Source organism: Gopherus evgoodei, chromosome 20, assembly GCF_007399415.2.
Source record: "Gopherus evgoodei ecotype Sinaloan lineage chromosome 20, rGopEvg1_v1.p, whole genome shotgun sequence".
NCBI classification, from domain to species: domain Eukaryota; kingdom Metazoa; phylum Chordata; order Testudines; family Testudinidae; genus Gopherus; species Gopherus evgoodei.
This window is the reverse complement of record NC_044341.1, coordinates 18,193,826-18,210,384: the sequence shown is the minus strand read 5'-3', so window position 1 is coordinate 18,210,384 and position 16,559 is coordinate 18,193,826. Positions and strand designations below refer to the sequence as shown.

General features: G+C 48.9%; 1 protein-coding gene across 1 annotated transcript; it reads right to left on the bottom strand.

The window, feature by feature from the left end:
* Positions 1 to 3,093: 3,093 nt before the first annotated feature.
* CITED4 (Cbp/p300 interacting transactivator with Glu/Asp rich carboxy-terminal domain 4) lies at positions 3,094 to 5,278 on the bottom strand. The gene is made up of 2 exons (XM_030539164.1): positions 5,203 to 5,278; positions 3,094 to 4,546 (listed from the first exon to the last, which is right to left on the bottom strand). Exon 2 carries the CDS (start codon positions 4,531 to 4,533, stop codon positions 3,916 to 3,918), a length of 618 nt encoding a protein of 205 aa, XP_030395024.1. The 5' UTR covers positions 4,534 to 4,546; positions 5,203 to 5,278; the 3' UTR covers positions 3,094 to 3,915.
* Between the last annotated feature and the right edge of the window lie 11,281 nt (positions 5,279 to 16,559).

Below are 16,559 nucleotides of genomic sequence, written 5' to 3'. Positions count from 1 at the left end.
CACTGAAGCTGTGGGACAGGTGGACCTCCCGCAGACAAGCCACCAAATCCACAGGACTGGGGGACTTCCTGCAAGTGCATCATTGAAGGCAGCCTGACTGCCATGCTTGGAGCAGCAGAAAAGCTAGAGCCACCCCTGCTACTGCATATTCATGTTTTACCAAATTAGGAAGCCAATCTATTACAGCTGTATCCAATATTGATACATAACCAGGCCCTCTCTTCCCCAGATGTGCACTATGAGATGGCATGCTGTATTTGCATTATTAATCAGCCTTATACATCAAGCTCACTCTGATGGACATACAAAAGAGCACTAGTATTACCCACCCACCACCCCAGGTAGCAGAGGGGGAGGGAGTTAGGCTGTTTTTGGAATATTGAGTGATAGTTTCCATGGGGTGTAGAGAATGTACGAACAGTAAATGCAAACGAGGCTTTGGTTTGTAACAAGCATTTATTCTCTCAGCCCTCCCTGTGCTTCTACTAGGGAAACATCTGTTCTATGTCTGAGAAACTATCAGTTTCATTTATTTGTTAACTTCTTACTACCTGGCTAGTCTCATGCTGAAGAGTCCCCCAGGTGTGGCTGTGACAGAGCAGATCACAGTTATTCACCCCCAGGCTCTGTACTAAAGGGCAGCACTGAATGCTCCTGAAGCCCAGGGTTCTGGAGGAGGTGTAGAGATCTTTATTCCTAACCAGGTGGCACATTAAGTGCATGTCAGTTCAGTCAGTAGTCATCTCTCCTGCTCTGATTGAAACCTCTGCCATTCTGTCCAATCAGCAACTGCACCAAAATGCTTCATTTTGGTCATCTGCTTTTCCAGAGGCTCTGTACCATGTGTCACAGACTCACAGATCATGCCCACTCTTGGCCCCATGTGACCTGTAGGAGGTGCCCCTTTCAGTGCAACAGCCCTTCTTGGGGATCCACTCTCTCTTGGGGTCAGGCCCCTCCACCTCCTGGAGCCGCACCTCTCTGAGCCTTGGCATGCCTGTCTCTCGCTGTGGGCCCCCTCAGGGAGTCTATGTGCTCTTGACCCCACCAGCCTCTTTGATGCAATCCTGTTCTCTAGACCAGAGTGACTCTCAGCCAGCATAAAAACAGGAGAGTTTGAGAGCTGAACACAGCACAGGAAACTCTCAGGGCCTCAAGCCTGGCCTCCCTCAGCCCAGCCTCATTGCATCCAGGTGGGCCCTGCTTGCTCCCCCTCTCCAGCCCAGAGCCCCCCTGCTTCCCAGCTGGACCTCTGATATCCCTGACCCCAAGCCCCCTCTGTCCATTGTCTTCTCTCCAGGTAAACAGGGTCGTAAACAGGAAGGCCTGGGTCTCTTCCCCTCTCAGCGCTCCTCTGGCTGGTCAGGTCACCAGGGTCCTCTCTCTGCAGCATTGCCTTCCCACTGGCCAGAACCAGCTGTGACTCCTGAGCTGCATCTCCAGGTCACCAGTCGCTGGGGACTCTATTCTCCAGGCCATCGGCTGGAGTCCCAAGTTCCCTCTCCGGTCCTCTGTAACATCAAACTCCTTCTCCCCTCATCCTGTTAAACCCATAACACCCAGGAAACTGAGTTCTACTCCCTTTGCATGCAAACCACTGGAAGATACAGAAAAACCAAGAAACCCCCTCACTTCATCACACCATGCAGCTGGCAGACACCTTAGGTCCAGGCACCTACAACTCATAAGGGATTGCCCCTTAACATTCAGCACAAGCCTGGAAGGAGAAATTTTCTTTTCTATCACTGAGCATTCGGGGGGGGGGGGGGGGAAGAGAGGAGAGGATAATTCACTACATAATGTAGTGTATTAAGTGGCAGGCCAGTAGCGTCAAACTGGTATTTCAGAGGAGAGGGCAGAGTGGGTTAAAGAATGAAGCACTGTTAGACTAGCAGGGGAAAAGTTTTTTTTTTGTTTTGTTTTGTTTTTTAAAAACAGCATGATAGCCTCACAAAGCTTCTGGAAATTTAGCCATTTCTAAAGTGCTCAGCAGCCACAGCTCCTAGCCAGCAGGGTGGAGGGGATGTGGATTCTTTTGTTCTCACAAGAGATGCTGAGTTGTGAATCCTGAAAGTCTAGCCCGTGGAAGGCAAGCAATTACTGGAGAGCCCAACAGAAGTGTAAGCACAAGCAACTCATTGCCAGACCCTTCCAGCTTGTCTGCATTAGGGTAATTTGCCCGTGTGAGTAACCCACCTTCTAGTCAGACACCAGTGCAGTGCCTAAAATGCAATCCCTGCTACTAATGCAGTTAGAGGGGGTGCAGACCCCCCTCTCCCATACACTTTAGATTAAGCTTTAATGGCTCAAATAGTCCTGGGAATTTAAGCCACGAGCAGCCCTGTCATTGTAATATTGATTGTCTAGACAGTCAGTGAGAGACCCACTCCAGAGCCGGACAGCAATATACAGCTCTCCTTGTACACAGCTGTTGGACAGGGCCTGATATCGTCCCAGACTAGGGTTGCCAACTCTTCAAGATTGTCCTGGACTCTCCAGGCATTTAAGATTAATCTTAGATTGTGTCATCTGATGACACCTCCAAGAACACATCCAACCAAAGTTGGCAACCCTATCTGAGGCACATCTGATTAAACAAACCACCAAGCAAGCTTGTCACTTAAGCGTTTTAGCTTTTATTTAAAAATTAACCTGTACATTCTCACTTCATTGATCAACAATGATGTGCTGCCATGTACTCTCAGCAGCAGGGGGCAGTAGCAACTAAAAGTTGACAATGAGCTTTCCACTTTCCAAAGCCTGGAAACAAGAGGAAACAAAAACCCACTAGCTTTTACATTGCTCAGAAAAGGTTAAATGTAATTAAAAGTCAAGTCATCCTTTATCACATCAGGGAGGGGGCGGGTTGGTTTACAAGGTCCTACATATTCATCACAAAATTATGCTGCTGAAATAACCTTGTGCATGGCTCTTTGGTAGAACCATGTAGCTGTTCCAGTCCTTTTTAAAAAGCCAGCATCTTAAAACCACAGTAAGCCCTTTAGTCATTCCCAACAGTCTCAAAGCCAAATAAATGGAGCCCTTTCTAATAAATAATGATTAGAACAAGAATAAATAAGATTAGGCCAGGAATACATAATTACATGGATTTTATTTGGTTTCAGAGGCAGAGAAAATGGAGCTTGACTGCAGCTTTAAGCCTTACATCTGAATTAGTCTGAGCACTTAGTAGTTTTACAGTTGATTAGCTGTACAAGTTAAAAGATCCAAGTTCTACAGAGGTTTAGGCACATACATATACATCACCTTCCCTGGAGAGAGACATTTTGTGCAGCTAAGACAATAAAAACAGTAATAACCTGATAGAGGGAGAAGTGATCCCTTTTCAAGTCAAAGTAGAAAAGGAAGATTCAAGACCTGTTAAACATCATAGTATTGTGAGGAAGGAAGGGATTTGATTTTAAGACAAAAAGCCAGCTACCAACAAACCCCAAACCAAAGCCCCTCTTTGCAATGTGAGATAGTGGAGGTTCAGACACACAAGCCATTACAGGATTTCAATCACAAATAAAGTTTGTGAACTTCACTGGTAATGCCAAAACCTAGAACAAAAGCCCAGTATTGGCAGCAGCACCGCGCTGTCCTTCTACCCTGGCACTTGGAAGCCTAGACATGGAAACTCATGAGCATCACTTTTAGTCCATTGTTTCTGCTGAAGAAAAAACTTGATCATGCCATTTAGGATGATCCTACAGCAAGATTTCGTCTTCACTCTGTCCGGGTCACCAGAACCTGCCTCCCCCTCCCATTCCCCAACAAGAAAAATAACTCCCACATGGAAAAGAGAAAGCAATCCAGTGCAAGACATCAGCATCCAATGATTGTTTTGGGGGAGGTGGTGGGAAAGGGGGGAAAATCAAGCCACCACAAGGAAAAGGCTGAGCCTCAAGCCCCTCAGCAGCTGATGGCACTGGGCTGCTGTTTGCTGACAAAGTCTGAAATGAAGTCAAATTCATTCTGTCCCAAGAAGAGCTCAGGCAGCTCCTGAATCCGGTCCAAACCCAGTTCCTGGACCAGAGACGTCAAGACCTCCTCATCTATGAGATCAGTGTCCATACCATTCAAGGTCAGAGCTGGTGAGGGCATGTGCTGCATGCCAGGGTGCTGACTAGGCACCACTCTGTATTGCTGGGCACCTGCTGCCATGGGACCATTGTTCATGCCCATTAGAGGGTGCCCTTGATACTGGGTGTTGAGTTTCTGTAAGTGCATGCTGGCCATAAGCTGCTGAGTGCCCACAGGCCCCAGGTATTGCTGCTGCTGGCTCGGACTGTTGAACATCATAGTATTAGGCATTTGATGGTGGCCCATTTGTCCACTGATATTGGGTCTTGGCCTCATGCTCCCATCCATGCTGGCCCCTCCGTACTGCATCATCTGGTTGGTCGTAGGTAGAGTCCTTAGCACATGCTGCCCATGCTGGGGGGGTCCCTGCAGCCCATTCATTCCCATGCGGTAATTCTGGAGCCCATTAACTCCATGGCTCATTGACATCATCATGTGATCTGCCATTGTGAGGAGGTCACTGCAAGGCAAGAAGAAGGCTTGAGGTGCTGCCAGGGAAAAGCAGCTTCTACCCACTCCCCTTCTTCCAAGGAGACTGCACTGTGAGCCCTCTGTCTAGGGCTGCATGTAACCTGGGTCCTGGGAGAGAAGGGCCAAGGACCTGCTCACGGAGGAGCTGTCACCTCACTAGTGTCTCTGCCTGGGTCACCACCACCCAGCCAGCCCCCTTTACCGAGCCCGATCTCCTGGGCCTGGGCCGGTCACCGGCACTCCTGCCCCAGCCTGTAATGTCTGGGCTGAGCTCAGCCAAGGCCGGGTTTGCAAGGACCCTTTGTTAACCCGCTTCGGGGCGAAGCCAGCTTGGCCGGATCCCCCGTCCGGGGCTGCGGGCAGGGCGGTCACACGGAGCAGCCGGCGGGACCCGCCACCCGCGGCCCTAGGAGCGGGGCACGGACGCGGCACGGCAGACACCAGCGCGCAGCTGCTCGGCTCTGCCCGGGAGGCGGCGCCGAGGACCCCAGCCGGCGGCGCTGCAAGAGCCCGGCACCTCTACACGGTCCCCCGCAGGCTGCGCCTGGCAGCACCGGGACCCTCGGCAAGCGGCGCCGCGCCCGGCCCCAGCCCGCCCCGGGCGGCCACCAGCCGCTGGAACCATCAGACAAGGCCGGCACGTACCCGAGCGCGGGGCGCAGACACCCCGGCCAGCAGCGGCAGCACAAGCGACACCCGCCCGCTGCGCCGTGCGATCCCCGTCACCAGCGCCCGACCTGCCGCCACAGCCTTATATAGCTATGCAAAATAGGGGGGGGGCTCCGAGCCCCGCCCCTCGCCTGCCATTGGTGCACAGCTGTCGCGTCCGGTGAGCACGCGGAGAGATTAGCTCCGCCCCTGTTAACCTCGAAGCGGGGCGGGGCTGCCGATCGTAGCGCAGTGGGCGGAGTTCGCCGGGGCCGCCTCGGGCCGCGCCCCTCCTCTTCCCGCTCGCGCGGGGGTGTCCTGCTGCCCAGGCTCCCCGGCTGGCCGGGCTCGGGCCGGCTCGTTCCGCGGACAAAGCGGCCCGCCCTGGCCCTGGCCCAGCTCCCCCCGTTCCGCCGCGCGGCGGGCGGGCTGCACAGAGCACGAGCCGGCCCGGGCCTGCGGTGAGTTCCCGCGGGGAGCAGGAGGCCGTGGCCGGCCGGCCGGCGGGGATGGCGGCCCGACTCCTGCCAGGGAAGCAGCTGCAGCGAGCTGGTCGCCCGGGGGACATCTCCCTTCGCAGCCGCCGCGGGGAGCCCAGACACGGGCAGGCAGGCCTAGGGCTCCATGCCCAGCCTTTCTCCGCCGTGCCCGCAGTCCGAGCGGGACCCCTGCTCCCCGCCCAGGGGGGGCCGCAGCCCGGCCAGCCGGGGGTCCCTTGAGGCTTGTCACAGCTCTGCTGTCGCCGCGCTTGCTCGTGCCCCCCGCCCGCTGGGGGAGCTTGGGCTTCGTGTGGAGAAGCCGGTGCCGGGGACTGTGAGACCTTTCTGAACTACTGGTTGAAAATTTCCTTCTCCCCGGAGCCTGTACAGCTGACGTTATGGGGCGATTCTCTTGCCTTTTGCAGGGGGAAGAGTATGGGACTAGTTCGCAAAACAATTAAAAAACTCTCTAAAACGTTCCTAAAACAGCGTGTCTGTGGCCTGTGCAGAATACACACTGATGTGTTGTAGCACTAAGACTCCACCGGCATCCATTTGGGAGGGCATGTGTAACCCGGCTTCGCCAGCTGCATGCGGTTCACCAGTCCCAAAATTCCAATAAACCCTTCACAGCACTCCTTGCGGGAAGGGAGAGCAGAGCTGGAGGTTGGGCGAGTGGGGAAAGGGGAGGGCTCGGAGGGGAGTTCGGAGAAACGGGGGATTGCCTAAGAAACAGTGAATGAAACAGCAAAGAAAGATCTAGTGCTCAATGAATCACAGAATATCAGAGTTGAAAGGGACCTCAGGAGGGCATCTAGTCCAACCCCCTGCTCAAAGCAGGACCAATTCCCAACTAAATCATCCCAGCCAGGGCTTTGTCAAGCCTGACCTTAAAAACTTCTAAGGAAGGAGATTCCACCCTCTGCCTAGGAAGCCCGTTCCAATGCTTCACCACCCTCCTAGTGAAAAAGCATTTCTTAATATCCAATCTAAACCTCCCCCACTGAAACTTGAGATCATTACTCTTTGTTCTATCATCTGCTACCACTGAGAACCGTCTAGATCCATCCTCTTGGGAACCCCCTTTCAGGTAGTTGAAAGCAGCTATCAAATGCCAGCGCCCGACCTGCCTCCACAGCCTTATATAGCTATGCAAAATAGGGGGCGGGGCTCCGAGCCCCGCCCCTCGCCTGCCATTGGTGCACAGCTGTCGCGTCCGGTGAGCACGCGGAGAGATTAGCTCCGCCCCTGTTAGACTCGGAGCGGGGCGGGGCTGCCGATCGTAGCGCAGTGGGCGGAGTTCGCCGGGGCCGCCTCGGGCCGCGCCCCTCCTCTTCCCGCTCGCGCGGGGGTGTCCTGCTGCCCAGGCTCCCCGGCTGGCCGGGCTCGGGCCGGCTCGTTCCGCGGACAAAGCGGCCCGCCCTGGCCCTGGCCCAGCTCCCCCAGTTCCGCCGCGCGGCGGGCGGGCTGCACAGAGCACGAGCCGGCCCGTCTGCATCATCTGCAAACACTTGGAAGGTGGTAAGGTAATAGGGAATAGCCAGCATGGATTTGTAAAGAACAAATCGTGTCAAACCAATCTGATAGCGTTCTTTGATAGGATAACGAGCCTTGTGGATAAGGGAGAAGCGGTGGATGTGATATACCTAGACTTTAGTAAGGCATTTGATACGGTCTCGCATGATATTCTTATAGATAAGCTAGGAAAGTACAACTTAGATGGGGCTACTATAAGGTGGGTGCATAACTGGCTGGATAACCGTACTCAGAGAGTAGTTGTTAATGGCTCCCAATCCTGCTGGAAAGGTATAACAAGTGGGGTTCCGCAGGGGTCTGTTTTGGGGCCGGTTCTGTTCAATATCTTCATCAACGATTTAGATGTTGGCATAGAAAGTACGCTGATTAAGTTTGCGGATGATACCAAACTGGGAGGGATTGCAACTGCTTTGGAGGACAGGGTCAAAATTCAAAATGATCTGGACAAGTTGGAGAAATGGTCTGAGGTAAACAGGATGAAGTTCAATAAAGATAAATGCAAAGTGCTCCACTTAGGAAGGAACAATCAGTTTCACACATACAGAATGGGAAGAGACTGTCTAGGAAGAAGTATGGCAGAAAGAGATCTAGGGGTCATAGTGGACCACAAGCTTAATATGAGTCAACAGTGTGATACTGTTGCAAAAAAAGCAAACGTGATTCTGGGATGCATAAACAGGTGTGTTGTAAACAAGACACGAGAAGTCATTCTTCCGCTTTACTCTGCGCTGGTTAGGCCTCAACTGGAGTATTGTGTCCAGTTCTGGGCACCGCATTTCAAGAAAGATGTGGAGAAATTGGAGAGGGTCCAGAGAAGAGCAACAAGAATGATTAAAGGTCTTGAGAACATGACCTATGAAGGAAGGCTGAAGGAATTGGGTTTGTTTAGTTTGGAAAAGAGAAGACTAAGAGGGGACCTGATAGCAGTTTTCAGGTATCTAAAAGGGTGTCATCAGGAGGAGGGAGAAAACTTGTTCACGTTAGCCTCTAATGATAGAACAAGAAACAATGGGCTTAAACTGCAGCAAGGGAGATTTAGGTTGGACATTAGGAAAAAGTTCCTAACTGTCAGGGTAGTTAAACACTGGAATAGATTGCCTAGGGAAGTTGTGGAATCTCCATCGCTGGAGATATTTAAGAGTAGGTTAGATAAATGTCTATCAGGGATGGTCTAGACAGTATTTGGTCCTGCCATGAGGGCAGGGGACTGGACTCGATGACCTCTCGAGGTCCCTTCCAGTCCTAGAGTCTATGAGTCTATGAGTCTATAAATCCCCCCTCATTCTTCTCCTCTGCAGACTAAATAATCCTAGTTCCCTCAGCCTCTCCTCAGAAGTCATGTGCTCCACCCCTCTAATCATTTTTGTTGCCCTCTTCTGGACTCTTTCCAATTTTTCCCCATCCTTCTTGTAGTGGGCCCAAAACTGGACACAGTACTCCAGATGAGGCCTCACCAATGCAGAATAGAGGGGAATGATCACATCCCTCAATCTGTTGGCAATGTCCATACTTATAAAGCCCAAAATGCCGTTAGCCTTCTTGGCAACAAGGGCACACTGTTGACTCATATGCAGCTTCTCGTCCACTGTAACCCCAGGTCTTTTTCTGCAGAACTGCTGCCTAGCCATTCGGTCCTTAGTCTGTAGCAGGGCGTGGGATTCTTCCGTCCTAAGTGCAGGACTCTGCACTTGTCCTTGTTGAACCTCATCAGATTTCTTTTGACACAATCCTCTAATTTGTCTAGGTCTCTCTTTATCCTATCCCTACCCTCCAGCATTTCTACAACTCCACCAAGTTTAGTGTCATCTGCAAACTTGCTGAGGGTGCAGTCCACACCATCCTCCAGATCATTAATGAAGATATTGAACAAAACCAGCCCCAGGACTGACCCCTTGGGGCACTTTGCTTGATACCAGCTGCCAACTAGACATGGAGCCATTGATCACTACCAGTTGAGCCCAATGACCTAGCCAGCTTTCTATCCACCTTATAGTCCATTCATCCAGCCCATACTTCTTTAACTTGCTGGCCAGAATACTGTGGGAGACGGTATCAAAAGCTTTGCTAAAGTCAAGGAATAACACGTCCACTGCTTTCCCCTCATCCACTGACCCAGTTATCTTGTCATAGAAGGCAATTAGGATAGTCGGGCTTGACTTGCCCTTGGTGAATCTATGCTGACTGTTCCTGATCACTTTCCTCTCCTCTAAGTGCTTCAGGATTGATTCCTTGAGGACCTGCTGCATGATTTTTCCAGGGATTGAGGTGAGGCTGACTGGCCTGTAGTTCCCCTGGATCCTCCTCCTTCCCTTTTTTAAAGACGGGCACTACAATAGCCTTTTTCCAGTCATCTGGGACCTCCCCTGATTGCCAAGAGTTTTCAAAGATAATGGCCAATGGCTCTGCAATCACATCCACCAACTCCTTTAGCACCCTCGGATGCAGCGCATCCGGCCCCATGGACTTGCGCTCGTCCAATTTTTCTAAATAGTCCCGAACTACTTCTTTCTCCACAGAGGGCTGGTCACCTCCTCCCCATGCTGTGCTGCCCAGTGCAGCAGTCTGGGAGCTGACCCTGTTCGTGAAGACAGAGGCAAAAAAAGCATTGAGTACATTAGCTTTTTCCACATCTTCTGTCTTTAGGTTGCCTCCCTCATTCAGTAAGGGGCCCACACTTTCCTTGACTTTCTTCTTGTTGCTAACGTACCTGAAGAAACCCTTCTTGTTACTCTTAACATCCCTTGTTAGCTGCAACTCCAAGTGTGATTTGGCCTTCCTGATTTCACTCTTGCATGCCTTAGCGATATTTTTATACTCCTCCCTGCTCATTTGTCCAATCTTCCACTTCTTGTAAGCTTCTTTTTGTGTGTTTAAGATCAGCAAGGATTTCACTGTTAAGTCAGGCTGGTTGCCTGCCATATTTACTATTCTTTCTACACATCCTGCAATCTCAATAAGGATTCTTTAAAATGGTGGTCACTCAGTGTGGCAGGCCTCTGCACGTGCTGTCCTTCACTAAGCACACTCGCTGCATGACACAGTATGTTCTGCATTGCCTGAGCGTGTTAGCACGAATACGACTGGGTGTAATGACAAGGTTGCTTGGTTAAGTGCACTTCAAAAGTATGGAAATCAGAAATGGAAGGAAGAATCTCCAGGAAGCATTGCCACATTCCCATTGCCTACCATAGGCCAGGAACACACCCTGACACTCCAAGGCAGCCTGGCTCAGATCCTCAAAGTCATTTAAGTGCCATGGGAATTAGGAGCCTAAATACCTTTTAGGCTCTGGCCTTACTGCCTGGCTAAATAACTCCAAATGTAAAAATTGCTTTTTTCTACATTTGTCTTTTTAAGGAACCTAGGAAATGCCATTAAAAAAACAAAGTCAGAAGGACATTTATGTTGCATATTTAGGCTGTGGAAAAGCAGGAAATGGCAAAGTTAAACTTACCTGCCCGAATTTAACTCTCCTCCTTGCTTGCACAATGCAGTCTTTAACCACAAAGGTACACACTGTTACTCAGATACTACAATATTAACAGACAGATTTTTCTATAGTCTTGTAAGGTGCTTCTTGAATATGCATAGATTATACTGTACATCTTGTGTATTAATGATCCTCTGCACTGTTGAACTGAAAGAAAAAATGCTAGACAAGTGTATCCATAGGCGACTTTATGATTTTTGCTGCCCCAAGCACAGCAATCCGGCAGCCTTTGGCAGCGTTTCTGCGGAAGGTCCGCCAGTCACGCGGATTTGGTAGCGGCTCTGTGGGTGATCTGCTGGTCCCGCACCTTCAGCGTATGAAGCTGTGGGACTTGCTGCCCCAGGCACGTGCTTGCTGCGCTGGTGTCTGGAGCCACCCCGAGTGTATCAAAGGTTGTTATTTAACTGTGTTATTTGAAAAATGTCGGAAAAGGCTGTGTCAGAAAGGGACAGCATGTGCTGGCAACCTTAACTTTGGTATTCTTGACGTACAAATGCTTAACCATGCATTCTCTCTCTCTCTCTCTCTCTCTCTCTCTCTCTCACTGTATTATGTTTATTTTATTTTATTTTTAATTATTATTATAATTGTTCTTTCTAACAGTTCAGATCAGATAAGGCACATGAGCCAGCAGCCCAAGACTTAAGCATCTGGGGTTATTTTCTGTGAAAAGCCAATAACTTTTAAACATACCCCCCACTTATGCAACGGAGCCCAGGTTTATTGACCTTTGGGACATATTGCAAAGACTTTGTTTACACAGGCTTTTGCCTTACCAGGTGTTTGGGATAGGTTTCAGATGTTGTTTGGAGGTGTGCAATTGTCAGCCCTCTAATTGACAATGAGTCAGTTGTTTAATTTAATTATATAATGATTGTTTTTTTACCTTAGAGATTTTGACAAGTGCATTTTATAAATTCAATAAATACTCATCCTACATACATCTCTGCACAGACAAACACCCACATACATCCACACACCTTAGGGATCAGCCTAGAGTAAAGAACAAAGGTTTGTAGCCTAGTATAAGTGTGGGGAGTGTCCAAACTTGCCTTTATAGACATGTTAAGTATGAGCTAATTGGCCACACGCACACCCATGGCCCTGATCCTGTAACTGGCTCCGTGTGGGCAGACCCCTGCGTCCATACAGAACTACTTGAATGGGTGGGGAAAACACCACAGCAGCACATCACGATAGCATTTAATTTCAGAAAGGGGAGCTACACAAAAATGAGGAAGTTAATTAAACAGAAATTAAAAGGTACAGCGCCAAAAGTGAAATCCTTGCAAGTTGCAAGGAAACTTTTTAAAGACAACATAATAGAGGCTCAACTTAAATATATACCACAAATTAAAAAAACACAGTAAGAGAACCAAAAAAGTGCCACTGTGGCTAAACAACGAAGTAAAATAAGCAGTGAGAGGCAAAAAGGCATCCTTTAAAAAGTAGTGGGTAAATTCTGGTGAGGAAATTAGAAAAGTGCATAAACTCCGCCATGTAAACTGTAAAGTGTAAAAATACAATTAGGCAGGACAAAAAAGAATTTGAAGAATGGCTAGCCAAAGACTCAAAAAGTAATGGCAAAATTTGTTTTAAGTACATCAGAAGCAGGAAGCCTGCTAAACCAGTGATGCCACTGAACAATCAAGAGCCTTAAGAAGCACTCAAGGATGACAAGGTCATTAAGGAGAAAATAAATGAATTCTTTGCATTGGTGTGCAACTGAATGCAAACTTTTCATTGGTTTGCAACTGATGTGAGGATGTGAGGACCATTGCTATGGTGCTGGTGCAGTTCCACCAGGAACACTGGTGCACTCCAGCCACTGCTGTGTTTACCATCACATCAGCTAGCCCATGTAAGAGCAAGGAAAGCCCATGACTGGACCATTGTTCTCCCCTGTAGGCCTGCCTGTACCCCTGGAGATGGACGTGTGTACTTGTATTAGGTGGCTGTGGAGTATATAGCTATGTAACTGTGGTAACTTTGTTTTCAGTTTACTGCACCGTTACCTTTTTAGGTGTCTGCAGAGGCAACTGCCAAACCAGGAGGCAGAGCTGGTGCAGCATGTTACACACCCCCACCCACCACTCTCTCCTGATGACTTTACTTTTGTTCTTTCTTCTTTGGTTCTTTTCCCTTAATCTGACTCAAAAATCCTTCATACTGATTTTCTGTGGCTGCTCTTTGTATAAGGCAAACATAACAATGGAAGCCAGGTGGGCATGGGGAAGTCTGAACAGAGAGACACAAACAATGGGGCTGCATGGAGGTTCTGGCATTGCACTTCAAGCTAAAGACACAAAGAGGAGAAAGGAAATGTCAGGGTCAGAACATGCCAGGAGGAGGAGATACATCAGCAAAGCAGTCAGCTCCAGCTGGGTAAATTCAGCTCACTCTGTATTCTGCATACACGCTCCTGCCTGCAGACGCTGCATCCCAGGAAGAACCCCAAGCAGCATCTCAAGCTGCAGTCAGTCACTGGGAGGACAACAGGAGAGTCAGGGTCAAACCCCTTTAAATTGTAAAGGCTAGATGGTGCCTAGTGCTGCATGGGCCCTTCCTCCCAAGACAACTGGCCACAGGAAACCACATTCTCAGCCCCAGCATTCCCAGTGCACAAGGGCCGTGTCTGTCCAGCACTGAGAGTGGCTCTCGCCCCCTTTCAGCATCAAGCCCTACACATGATTAAATCATGGGCCTGATTCAGCTCTCACTTACACACTGACTTCTGATTTACATCAATATGAGAGCAGAATTGGGCCTATTGACTCCAGTGGGAGATATGCCTAAGTAAGAAATGCAGGACCATATTCTGGTAACTTGAACCCAAGGAAAAAGGCAGAGAGCTGGTCCCAGCCATGGTCTGAACTATTCTCCACAGTTAGCTAGTGTCCCACTCAGGAACAGCACCAGTACCCCATTTGCCTGTGCTAAGGTGAGACACAAAGTTACATTACAGCTTGCTTCATACTTATTTTTACTTCCAAAGCTTGGCTTGTTGACATATTGACTTACAGCCAAACTCAAGAAACTTTGCCTGTGTTTTCTCCCAGCTGTTTTTATAGCCTCATAACCTGCACTGAACCACTCTACATTCAAGTGAAATGTTGTTTTTAAATCATTGTGATTGTCCAAAATCAAAAAATAAGCTTGAATTACATTCCATTCTTTTCTCCTGATTAGTTTATTGACAATCAGCTTGGAAAGTGTTATACAAACAACATGCAGTGTGTATCAGATTTTCATTACGGCTCCTTTCAAAGGATAACATAGAGAACTCTAATAGCTAACAATGGACGTTTAATTAAACTTGATATGCTACCATAGTGAGATATCAAGTATAAAAGCTTTCAATAAAAGCAGTACAGGGAAAGGCTTGCAGTGTAAACTCCCCTGAAACAAATATTCTGCCTGGTATAAACAAATAAGGAAGAAAATTCATTGCTGAGAATATTACCATTCCAGCGGAGGGAGAGCTACAATCTGCCCCAATGCAAACCGTGGAGCAAGGGCTTCTGCATATGAAGTGAACGGAGAAAGGGGTTTGTCACCAGACAAATCTAGCAGCTGTAGAAGGGAAAGGAGCCACAGATATACAAAGAGTGATTGACATACACCTAGATCATCAGTAACACATGAAGAGCCACACAGACACTCCTGCTCCATTGACTGCTAGCAATGCAGAGCCCATGACTCCTAGCTGAGTAGATCTGATTTCATACAGTAAAGGTAAATGGTGTGCACACACAAACACACCTGTGCATACATACACATGCACAAACACATACGCACACTAGCTAGTTCATTGCTATATTGCAGTCGGGCAGTAGCATCACTATAGGTAAGGTTGAAACTACCTTAATGTTTTAAATCTGATTTTTCAAAGTCTCTAAAATCCACCTGCATACTGAGATTGCCTTGAAATTTGCTGAGCCTCATTGGGACACAGGTTAGGCGTAGTCATTCAGATCTGGGGTTGCTTTGCTTTTTAGGTACAGGGCTACTAAAAAAAGTTACATGACTTCAGAATTGTATGGTTATTATACAGTTTTTTTGCAAGCACCTGAACTTTGAACTATTGCATTGATCCATCCTAAGCTGATTTCATCTGCTTAGGTTTCAACTCAACAACGATCCGCACCCACTGCCCTTTGGAGGAAGCAATAGTTCAAGAGTTATTTAGGTATAAAAATTAGATCTGTGAGATGGTTCAGACTTAGGTGGGAGTGATCTGTGTATACTCTGTAGGCCTGTTGCTGCTCTGAGACTCAGGGCAACATGCTGGAGTCATTGAATATGAGCCATCCATATTGACGGCAAGTGCTGCACTCAGCAGATTTCTGAGAACAGCCCCGGTGTGTAGTCCTGCTCTCTATCTCAGGCAGAGAGTCTACACTGGCAAGGTTACAGCACCGGCAGTTACAGTGCCGATCAGAGAGCACTGAAGGGAAACCGCTGTTGTGTATTCACACTGTCAGCTGCTTGCCCAATAGCGTGTTCACACTTGCAGCTGTATTCAGAGCGGTGCACTCTGGATAGCTATCCCACAAAGCATCTCTTCCTCTTTTGCCACTAAGGGTGTGGGAAGGCAGAGGGCATCAAGGGTCATCCTGTCCCAATGCCCCACGATGCATTGCTTTGCATCCCAGCAATCCCGGTGCTTCCATCCACCTTTGGCGTCATCTTTCAATAGTTTGTGTACTGCACCCCCTGCCACTTTGGTTTGCAGGGATGGATCCCAAACTGTTGACCAGTATGCTGCTTGCTGTGACTAACAGGTCACAAGCGGCAGTGGAGTTATTCCTTAAACTACAAAGGCAAGAGGAGTGTGACACTGATCTCGCCACGCATACTAGCTACATTCACAGAAGTGCTGATCATAGTGGAACGCTGCTTTTGGGCTCGGGAAACAAGCACTGAGTGGTGGGATCACATGTCATACACATCTGGGATGACGAGCACTGGCTGCAGAACTTTCCAGTGAGGAAAGCCACATTCATGGGACTGTGTGATGAGCTTGCCCCAGCCCTGTGGTACAAGGACACAAGAATGAGAGAAGCCCTGCTGCTGGAGAAGTGTATGGCAATTGCACTGTGGAAGCTGGCTACTCCAGACTGCTACTGATCAGTTGCTAACCAGTTCAGAGTGGGAAAGTCGACTGTTGGACTCGTATAGACAGAAGTGTGCAGGGTTATTAATCACATCCTGCTCCGAAAGACCGTGACTCTGGGCAACATGCATGAGATTGTGGCTGGCTTTGCACAAATGAGGTTCCCTAACTCTGGAGGGGCAATAGATGGGATGCATATTCCAATTCTGGCACCAGACCACCTAGCCACTGAGTTCATTAATTGGAAGGGATATTTCTCTATGGTTCTCCAGGCACTTGTGGATCACCACGGGCATTTCACAGACTTTAATGCAGGCTGGTCCAAAAAGGTACATGATGCACACATCTTTCAGAACACTGGCCTGTTCAGGAAGCTGCAAGCAGTAACATTCTTCCTGGACCAGAAGAAGGGGAAGTCGAAATGCCCATTGTGATCCTAGGAGACCAAGCCTACCCCTTAGTGCCATGGCTTATGAAGCCATAAATGGGGCACCTTGACAGCAGCAAGAAGCCATTCAACAACAGGCTGAGCAAGTGCAGAATGACTGTTGAGTGTGCTTTTGGCCATTTAAAGGCCTGCTGGCGCTGCCTATATGGCCAGCTGGACCTGGCTGATAACAATATTTCTATGCTTATAGCCATGTGCTGTACACTCCATAATATTTGCGAAGGGAAGGGTGAAAGCTTCACTCAGGGCTGGACCACTGAGGCTTAGCGCCTGGAGGCTGAATTG